The 10,798-nt window shown below is 41.5% G+C and overlaps 1 protein-coding gene across 1 annotated transcript in view; it reads left to right on the forward strand.

Annotated features, from left to right (window-relative positions):
* Pawr (pro-apoptotic WT1 regulator) overlaps window positions 1-9,527 on the forward strand; it is an 81,672-nt gene extending 72,145 nt beyond the window's left edge. Inside the window, exons 5-7 of the mRNA XM_031349456.1 lie at window positions 4,257-4,404; window positions 6,709-6,813; window positions 8,381-9,527. Of these exons, the coding sequence (XP_031205316.1) occupies window positions 4,257-4,404; window positions 6,709-6,813; window positions 8,381-8,467 (340 nt within the window). The 3' untranslated portion in view covers window positions 8,468-9,527. The remainder of the gene's footprint in view (window positions 1-4,256; window positions 4,405-6,708; window positions 6,814-8,380) is intronic.
* Window positions 9,528-10,798: the final 1,271 nt, after the last annotated feature.

Below are 10,798 nucleotides of genomic sequence, written 5' to 3' on the forward strand. Positions count from 1 at the left end.
ATGTGTACCTTAGTCTAATGAATGTAAGTTTAAACACTGTAGCACAGTGCTGCCCAGAGCAGGGCCTTTGGACAGTTTGTTGCCATCCATGACAGCCTAGATGAAGAATTCTAGAGGGAGCCTTGAGCATTCCCAAGCTGAATTTTCTGTGGTCATGTTTGCTTCTAAGTTCATAGCTAGCAGACATATCTGTGCTTGGGGTATAGACTGCTCACATCTGCACAGTATATAGATGGGTACAGGGACTGTGGGAAGCTGCATTGTTATTAAGGCACAGAGAGGCTGTTAGAGCATATGGTATGTCTGTATCGGTCATTCGCGACTCAAAAAATGTACATTTTCATTATCTTAAGTTTTAGCTTTTTGACATGCTTCCTAACTCGTAGGGAATTTGTATTTATCTTGAATTCTAACTTACTAACAAGGCAGATTTTACTGGATGTTTTAAAATAAGGACACGCTTTTTTTCTAATTGCGATACTAGGAGAAAATCGAACAGTGACCGTTAAAGTCATTCCAGAAACGTCCAGGTCGAGACTGCACCAGTCTGGTTGAGAAGCGCTGTCACTCAGTGTAGCTGAGTTCAGGGTTTAGCCATGATGACAAAGAAGGGCTAAGTTGATAGTGCATCGTTCTGGAAGAAGCATTGGCTAATAGAAAAGTATAAGCATTAAAATGTATGTGGTATCTGCATGCATGACATAATATGTTCAAGACAAATCGATTGTTTGAGGAACTGCATTTGACCTCAACATAAAGCAGAGGTGCAGGATTATCATAATCTTTATTGAGTACTTTGTGAGTTTCTTACCAGGTTTCACTTCAAATTGCTGTTAAAACAGGACGGGGCTGGAGAAGATGGCTCTGCCCTAAATATCAAGGACCCAAGTTTGATCCTCAGGGTCCACATAAAAAATTGAGCCATGGTAGCCTGAGCCTGCCTTTTTAATCTCTGTGCTCTGGAAGTAGAGACAGGGAGATCCTGGAGATGGCTGGCAAATTCAGCATGGTCTATCTGGTGAGACTGTGTCTATGAATGAATGAATGAATGAATGAATGAATGAATGAATGAATGTGACAGTGCTTGAGGAATGATACTTAAGCTTGTCCTCTGGCCTCTATACTTGGCATTCATCACCCTAGTCTGACCTGTGCACAGGGTATAGACTGGTCAGCTCTTTGTAATGTGTAGGTTGGTACAAGATCCGTGGGAAGTCTGTTTAAGTCTTACTTTCAGACAAGTAAGACCTTCCGGACACTGGGGAACACACTGACTACTGACACAAAGAACAAGATATTTTTCAGCCTCTTTGCAGATAAACACAACTTGCTGCAAAATACATGAATTTTAAATGGCTATGTGCATTTGTTGTTCTGCCTTGCTTTCAGAAAAATGCACTCTGATAATGACGAAGGAGCCACACTGGAAAGATACAGGAGCTTACATCAGAATGTGAGCGTTAGAGAAAGAAAACCTTGCTGCGTCAGCTGAACTCCATCATCTGAGTCCACAGTAGTTCGCTAAAGGCTGGGAGGGCTAAGCACTAATGCTTTAAGTCTGAAATTCCTGAAAAAAAAAAAAAAGCAAAAACGTTAGCTTGGTTTGATCTTATCGTTCGGGCTAATCGACTCTTGTATACTAAGTGGTTCTACGTTGGCTTTCAAAGGGAAAATTTCATTTGGAAGTATTTGAACTTCAGGTGAACTTTGGGTGTTTTTGCAAGATAAGAAAGTAGTTTTGTGGCCAGCTCTATAATATGTGCCTTAGATATTTATTTGACGGTTACCTAGCACCCCCTTCACACACACACACACACACACACACACACACACACACACACACCCCATCCCCCATTTCTCTTTTTTAATCACCTTAACCTTTTGTGCAAGGAAAGAATGTCAGATGTTTTTCAATGGCGGATAAGATCAAAAGAACAACAACAAAAAGGTAGCAATTATACAGGGAGTTCCTATAGCTAGCCTTTGCCAGCTCATAATAAAGTTAGAATAATCAATGAACTAGGTGGTTGCCATGGTATTTCGTGTTTGAAAATTACCATCAGATCTCATAAGACCAGATGGGACGAAAAGATCTGACTTCGAACTTCATAAATCAGGGGTCCATTATTCCTCTAAAAGCTACTGTCTTAGTTAGGGTTTTATTACTGTGAAGGGATATCATGACCAGAACTCTTAAAAGAAAACATTTAACTTGGTTACAGTTGCAGATGGTTAGTCCATTGTTGCTGTGGTGGGAAGCACATACTGGCAGACATGGTGCTGGAGAAGGAGCTGAGAGTTCTACATCTTGATCCACAGGCAGCAGAAAGGGACTGTCACTGGCATGGCTTGAACATAGATGAGACCTCAGAGCCCTCCTCCACAGTGACACACTTCCTCTAAAGAAGCCATACCTCCTAATAATGCCACTCCCTATGTGTTTATGGGGACCAATTACATTCAAACTACCACAGCTATTTTAGATTTTACAATAATTTTGCACATAAAATATTTCAAGTGGCCACTAATGAAAGACTGAAAACAAAAATTTTAAAAAGCATAATTTATAGATCTTTCTATTTTCTGAAGGGAGTAGGGATTTGTTTTGTTTTTGTTGTTTTGTTTTGTTTTGTTTTGTTTTGTTTTTTGAGACAGGGTTTCTCTGTGTAGCCCCAGCTGTCCTGGAAGTTGCTCCATAGACCAGGCTGGCCTTAAACCAACAGACATCTGCCTGCCTCTGCCTCCCACATGCTGGGATTAAAGGCGTGCACCATCACTGCCTGGCTCAGTTAATGATTTTTAAAAACGAGTATCCTGAGCTTCCTGAGGTTGCTTTAAAATATTTTTTGTCAACCTGCTTCTACGAGACTAGTTTCTAAGTGCTATCAAATTGTTTCCCTATAGATGTACTAGTGTAATCTACTATAGATGAGTCCCCCAAATGTCCCTATGAGCCCTCCCTCCTGGTTACTTAAGCCTTCCATAATCCCCTCACCAGGGGGATCAAATGTATAGCAAAAGGACACAGGTGTGGTGGCATGCCACCTTGTGACTGTGGTGTGGCCTCTGGCCTGGTTCCAAAATCTTGATCTCTCCGGAAGCCTGTTGTCATGGATTAAGTAGCCTAGTCAAAGGATCCATATTAGAAAGAATTGAGGCCTCTGCCCTAGGGCAGGGAGACACTAAGTGTTTTTACACACAGATACTTGAGTGGGGTGGAGGCAGAGTCTCCAGATCAGCGAAGCCTTCAGATTACTCCAACAATAGCTAGCTCACAAGAGACCCATGGTCTTAATTATCCCCGAAGCTGCTTCTAAATTCCCAAACAACAGAAACTTAGAGCCAATTAGTGTGTATTATCTGAAGCCATAAAGTTTTGGAGTAATTTTATTGTAATAGAAAATATTCAGAGAGCAGAGCAGCACCTGATACCTTGAACACCTTAAATATTGACAGTGTAAGCTACTGTTTAATTTTGAGAAAGTGCTGGCTAAACGGTTGCCAGAGTGGAAGGAGTTGCCTACACGAAGACATTCAGTTGGAAGTATGCAGCTTTATACAGTTCTTTACTTTTTCGCATTCAAGTTACATTTTTGATATTTTTATGTTTTGGACTTTAAATGAGACCTTGAACTCTGAAAATAAAAGGCTATTTCATTTTCACTTACTTACTCGTTTGTTTGTTTGAAAACAGGGTTTCTCTTTGTAGCCCTGGCTGTGCTGGAACTCACTCTGTAGACCAGGCTGGCCTCGAACTCAGAGAGATCTGCCTGCTTTTGCCTCCCTAGTACTGGGCTTAACAGCATGTGCCACCATAACCTGACTATTAAAAAAAAAAAATTAAGGAGAAAAAATAAAAAGAAGTTAATTTCACCACCGATGTCAAGGAGATCCATGCTGTACCAGTCCCTAGGGTGTCTGGCCTTGGCTGGAGGGTGGGGAAGATTTTACTCTATCGACCTTGGTGGTACTCCCTGTTGAAAGGACAACACAAGTTTGTGGTTGCTCTCAGCATCTTCAGGACCCAGAACAGTGCCTGACTCTAACAAGCAATTGGGAATTCACTGAAAGAATTAATGTGCTTTTGTCCTTTTCTCCCTATTGTGTTAGACTGAGGATTAAATTCTACAGCTGTAAACAAATTCCCCTTGTCCTCACGGGAGTGTTAGTTGTTCAGAATAAAGAGAAAAGAGCCTTGACATTTTTCTTTTAGGGTGCTAGGGATGTTTGTATAATACTCACTTTTATTTCCACAGCACAACCAGTGCCCCAGAAGATGAAATCTCAAATAGATATCCCCGAACTGACAGAAGTGGTCTCAGTAGACACAACAGGGATGCAAATGTGCCGGCTAGCTTTGCCTCAAGTAGTACCTTGGAAAAGAGAATTGAAGATCTTGAAAAGGTATGAATTATTCAAAATAAAATTAACATACTTGAGCATTCTTCTGTCAGTGTCATGACATCACTCCTAAAGAGGGAGGTGGGGCACCCAGGCAGGAGATACCTTGGACTCATTATCTTGTGCATCAGCACCTAGATCCTAGTGATTGGGTGCCCCCACCACACTTCCTTAAGTGATTTTCTGTCCACATGAACTCCTGGACTCAGTAGCCATTCCTGTTCTGTCGTGTCTTACTCTTAGTCTGAGGAGCAGTGTTTTTGAGTGCTCAGATGTTTGCACTGTCAGCCTGTACCATGCGCTACATCGTCAGAACATATTCTTGGTTCAGACCTTACAGCCATTCTGAGTTAGTCCCATGTTTGGTGCTTGAACCATTTCCAAGTAGGTATAGGATATATTTGCTTACAGATGTTTCGGCAGCAACTGACATGAACATTGCGGTAAAATGACAGAACTGAGGTGTGTCCCATGGCCATGCATCTGAAACTGGTTATGGCGCTGCGCTAACCCATTTGGTTGGACTATGTTCTGTTTTCATAAATGGAAGTTATTCCCTGTGACACAAAGATTATTTTGAGATTTATCTGTTTTGACTTGCTGCTTACACAGCAGTGATATTTAGGTTGCATTTAAGCTTTAACCCCTGCTTCTGATCAAAATTATTATTTAGATTTAAAGGGTTAGAGAATACACTTTATGAGTTTTCAACAAGTTCCTCCAAAAGACTCGGGCATTCCAGAAGAGCTGACAGACAGCCTTTGATGGCTTTGGGTAGCCTGCTGCTTTCTCTGAGGGCTAGGAAAGAAGCCAGTCCTGCTAGAGACCTTTGCAGCTCTCCCAGGAGGCCCTGGGGTCTTTGTCTGTTCTAGGTTTATTGAGACAGTACTGTGTCTCACACAGCCCAGTTAACTGAAGATGATTGTGGATCTCTGTGATCTGCCAGCTTCCACCTCCCAAGAGCTAAGATCATAGATGTGAAAACAATGAGCAAGGGGCCCTGAGTTCAAGAACTGCTAAATATTGATTTTTTTTTAATTAAAAAGCATTTTTTATTAGCTTAAAAAGCATCATGTTTCATTGTGGTATTATTTGTTTTTTTTTTCTGCTTTTCTCACTTTTCTTCATCATTCTCCCTTCTTCCCTTGGATCCTCCCGTCCCCAGCAGCTTGTCTGCTTTCTCGTCACTTTTATAATGCCTCCTGCTCTCCAGTGGTCTGATACCTAGTTTCATAACCTAGGCCAACTCTCAGACCCCTGTTTCCATACATTTCAAGTTGGGGTCTGTGAATGAGAGAGAATGTGTGACCTCTGTCTTTGTAAGACTGCATCCCCTCAGTCAGGACAGTATCTTCTAGTCTGTCCTTTGAGGAAGATACTTTGCAGGGGCTTATTGCTGTTTTGGGAGATTTTTTTGTGGCTCACGGTTTTAGACTTACAGCTGTTGTCATGCAGCCCTGTGGTTTCTTGTCCTTGCTGACGCAAGGGCTTGAGGGGAGAGATGCTCACTCCTGGCTGTTAGGGAGAAAAGAGGTACAACCCTGTACTTGCACACTTCCTGCTCCTTTTGTTCCATATAAAGGCGCTGAGGAGTGCGCTTTCTTAATCTCCTAGGTGGTTACTTTTATTAGAATATATTAATTATATAAACTAACAGGCCTCATGACACTTGATGTGTGTACATACTGTGTTTCGCTCATGTACCTCGTCACCTTCCCTGACACTTCCATAAGCCTTCTTCCCAGCTAGCCCCACTTCTGGGGTGTCCGAGTGAGTCTCATTGGAGTCATTCACAGGCTCACGGCATCTTATCAATAACTACGTCACTAGAGTAAATGCCTCTTCCTCCTGCTCCAACATTCACTGACTTGTCATTTTGACAGGATCATGTTATGTTGGTCCTGTTAGCTTTGAACACCTAAGTTCTCTTACCTCAGACTCCCAACTTTGACACTAAGTATGGTCCACCATGCCCAGTTCATAGCATCTCTTTTAAAGGAAAACCACAAATTTTTTTAGTTCATAAAAAGTTTGCAATTTTGCTATTTAAAAAAAAAAATGTGTGTTCTTTCCTTCTTCCTTTACAAAGTCGGTGTGTGTGTGTGTGTGTGTGTGTGTGTGTGTGTGTGTGTGTGTGTGTCTGTCTGTCTGTCTGTCTGTCTGTTTTTCATCACCATCATGTCTTCAGTGTCAGATATGGCTGGAAGGGGCTTTGCTAATGTCTGGTGTCTTGCTCTGTTATTGACAGGTGTTTAAAATACTGTAACCAGTCGGTTCCCTGTTGATGCTTTGTGATTTATTCACTAGGAAATCATAAGAGAAAGGCAAGAAAACCTTCGACTTGTGAGACTGATGCAAGATAAAGAAGAAATGATTGGAAAACTCAAGGAAGAGATTGATTTGTTAAATAGAGTAAGTGGTTCTGTATTTCAATTCCTGGGTTTCTCTTTTTTGGTCATTGGATGACAGCATGCAAGGGTGAAGAACTTTTTCATTGTTTGGTTAATAAGACGATCACTAATGGTGAGACCTATCGTGACGTTCCATTCGACACTTCTTCCAATATACTTGGGATGTCCCCAGCTCTGGGTTGCAGTCCCCAGCTCTGCAGTGTTGGCTTGGAGCCTTTCCTTTTTCAGTTCAGCCCTAGAATTTACTGCCTGCCTGAAGCCAGAAGCATTCTGCTAAGGTGATTGTAATAAGAAAAGAACCCATTGTTCTGCTTTTTTACAAGATTTTGTCTCAAGTGGAGGAAAGAAAAGTTTCCCTCAGAAAGAAAAGGCTCAGTCCCCTAACCCAGTCTCAACTCCAAACCACAGAACACTTAAATGGTAAAGTGCTTGCCTCCGCGGGCAGTGCCATCCATGGCTTGATCCCATTTGCCACACAGAGCGAGGGGGCTTCATTGTGTGCCGGCCTCTTCTAATGCAGCTCAAAGACAATAGCTGCATGTTACTGATGAGGATGGAGTACTCCCTTTAACCTGCTCGAGATTGCATGTAGTCTTTGGCTGAGCCCATGTTTGACTTGGGTCCTTTGTAGTCTTTCATCTTGATCCGAGTATATGCATGTCTCTGTTTGTGCTGGAATTCAGTTTAAGAGGCTGGGCAAATATTTGTGATGCTCATGATGTGTTTGTGCTGTCTCAGACACCGAGAGCATTAAAAATAATCAGAAAACCTCTTCCTAAGTTGATAATTTAGTCATGATCCATGTCGGATGTTTCAACACTTTCAATTTTAAGAATCTTTGCCAAGCATATCATTTGGTGATGATACTCGATTGTATTTTTATCATTTAATTTAAATTAATAATTTGAGCAGAACTGTTTCTTAGCATCATTTAGTCTGTGGATAAGTACCAGTTCTGACTTTGCTGAAGTTTTAGTCGCCTGCCTGATAGTCCAGCTTCAAAGTGTAAGGTCACGGCAGTGCTGCATTTGTCAAGTTTTAATATTATAGACTGCAAAGGTAAGCCTGTTCAGGGCTGCCTTTTCCTTCAAGTGGTGTTTCTCATAACAAAAACTTACTACGTTTTAGGACTATGTGGCAGTATATTTGTTGCTAGAAATCTAATGTACTGTGTGTGTGTGTGTGTGTGTGTGGGTGTAATTCAAGTACTGATAGGGCATATTCCATGTAATTTTTAGAACTTAGCACTTCAGTTAATTGAGTAAATGAGTTATTCTTGCGCTTTATTTTTATGTTAACTTTGCAATATGTACCAGTAGGGGTTTTTTTTGGTGGGAGAGGGTTGTTTGTTTGGTTGTTTGGTTGTTTTTTTTTTGTTTTTGTTTTTTCGAGACAGGGTTTCTCTGTGTAGCCCTGGCTATCCTGGAACTCACTCTGTAGACTAGGCTGGTCTCGAACTCAGAAATCCGCCTATCTCTGCCTCCTAAGTGCTGGGATTAAAGGCGTGCGCCACCACTGTCTGGCTGGACCAGTATTTTTAACCTGTTGTTTTCTCCATAACCCCCCAGGACCTAGATGACATGGAAGATGAAAATGAGCAACTAAAGCAGGAAAATAAAACTCTTTTGAAGGTTGTTGGGCAGCTGACAAGGTAGAAGACGCAAGGCTTCGGTGTGGAAAACCTGCTTCTAAACTACTGATGAATGTCATGGCTACGGCTAAGCTGAGGCTCCTGGGATTCAACACATTGAGAGAACTGTATATTTATTTCTAGAGAACACATGGATATTTTTTTTTCAAGATTCACTCTTTTTCATTGCTAGTTTTTAAAAAGTATAAACCCTGTATTTCACATAGAAGTAATGTTTTTAGTTATTAAAATGATAGGAAATGCCTTTTGGTTTTGTGTGATACTCAGATAATATATGGTTCAAAGTAACAGCCATTTGCATATATTTTATCTACGTTAGCACATAAGCTCCCTAAAGGAATATGCCTAGTCTTTGTTTACATTAATTCGGATACTTGGGGGAGTTGCCTACAGAGGCCCTGTTACTAATGTGTGCGGCCTTCCGTGTGTTAATACTTATACATAAAGACTCATCTGCCGTTGTCTCTTCTTTTCACATGCTGTAATGATTTCCAGTAGTAATAAGTACACTATTTTGTATAGCAGTAATCATTCAAAGGAAAGCTATTTTACAGAGTTACTTCATATGTTCTAGTTGGCTAAATATAAACTTGAGAATACTTGAACTGTGTTATAGTAAGTGAAAAATTACTATTTTGTGTTTTGAATTTTGAAAAAAATTTCAATAACTTCTGAAAAAATAGTTTATGTATAGTTTATGTAGGTACTATCGTTCTTTTTTTTTATTGCTCTAGGGTTTACTAGTAAATAGTGGGATATTTAAAAAGTTGTTTATTCTTTGGGCCTCAAGTTGTGTACAGTTTCAGCATTGAAGAAGAAAATTGATGCTGTTAATAGCATGTGCTTCAAAATCAGAACCAAAATATTTTTCCACACTAAAAGCATGTATACATATGTCAACATTTGTAAGCAGAGATAGCAGAAGATAATCTCAGCTGATTCCTGAGTTGGAGACACCCTGGGACACCTTTTTCTCAAGAGAGAATAGTTCCATAATCCTAACACTGAAGATTTTAAAGCAACCATATTTGAAAATTTATAAAATAAAGTTGTCTTCCATTAAATCTCCTTGCTATTTAGGGTGGTTTTATGTTGTATTTCCATATAAGAACCCTCCTCCCCTAACATATGGATGCCCTGCTGTGGAATCTCTTTCCTTTTTCATCCCTCTTTAATGGTGCCAGGGACTGAACCCAGCAAGTAAGTACTCTACCACTGAGAGACCAGATAACTGATCTCCAGCCTGAGTATAGGTGAATTTCCGGCAGACATACTGACAGCATTCAGAACATGAACGTGGGAAAGCCCTATTGGGAGCCCTCCCAGCCCCATTAGTCCACTCCCAAACCCATTCATTGATCCACTGTTGGAAAACCAGGGAAGATAAGACAGTGGGGGAAGTGTGGAGTAGTGATACACATTGACAACATCTTCCAGAAGTGTGTTCATTCTCCACGAGTGTCTTCCCCACTCCTCACGTCAGAAGTTCCGGGACTGGCTGTTGATCGGAATCACTTGAGGAACCAGAAACAGGATTCCTGCTGTAGCTCCTGGAGAGGCTTGGTTTAGACCTTGCTTGCTTTCCAGCACTGCTACAGCCCCTCAGCTGCTGACTCTAAGGCGTGCCGCTTTCGGGTCAGCAGCTGCTGGATCTTTCTGTCTGTTTTTCCCTCTGAAGTCACTGGAGTTGGAACTCACTTTCCTGTATTTCCTCTTTAACTTAGATGTTCACTGGCCTCCCCAACAGAGATCTGCTGCCCACACATCAAGGAAGGAACTGTGCCAGGCTCTGCCACCCTCTTGGCTATAAGATACTCATCTCTTTGGTCATCATTAGGTATATGGTGGAAATACCCCCATTGCCTTATTCCTTGCTTACCGATAGGGGCTGTAAAAATGTTGTCAATAGACAACCCTAGTGTGATAGTTTGTATATGCTTGGCCCAGGGAGTAGCACTATTTGGAGGTGTGGCCATGTTAGAGTGGGTGTGGCCTTTGTTGGAGTGGGCGTGGCCTTGTTGAAGGTGTGTGTCACTGTGGGCGTGGGCTTTAAGACCTTCATCCTAGCTGCCTAGAAGCCAGTCTTCTCCTGGAGGCCTTCAGATGAAGATGTAGACCGCTCAGCGCCTCCTGCCCCATGCCTTCATGAAGGCTGCTGTGCTCCTGCCTTGATGATAATGGACTGAACCTCTGAACCTGTGAGCCAGCCCAAGAGTTGCCTCGCTCATGGTGTCTCTTCACAGCAGTAAAACCCTAAGACACCTAGAATACATTAGTATATTAATTTTTCAATGATATAGTTTGAATTTTTTTCCAATTTGTACATAAAGGCACA

Source organism: Mastomys coucha, unplaced genomic scaffold, assembly GCF_008632895.1.
Source record: "Mastomys coucha isolate ucsf_1 unplaced genomic scaffold, UCSF_Mcou_1 pScaffold4, whole genome shotgun sequence".
NCBI lineage: Eukaryota > Metazoa > Chordata > Mammalia > Rodentia > Muridae > Mastomys > Mastomys coucha.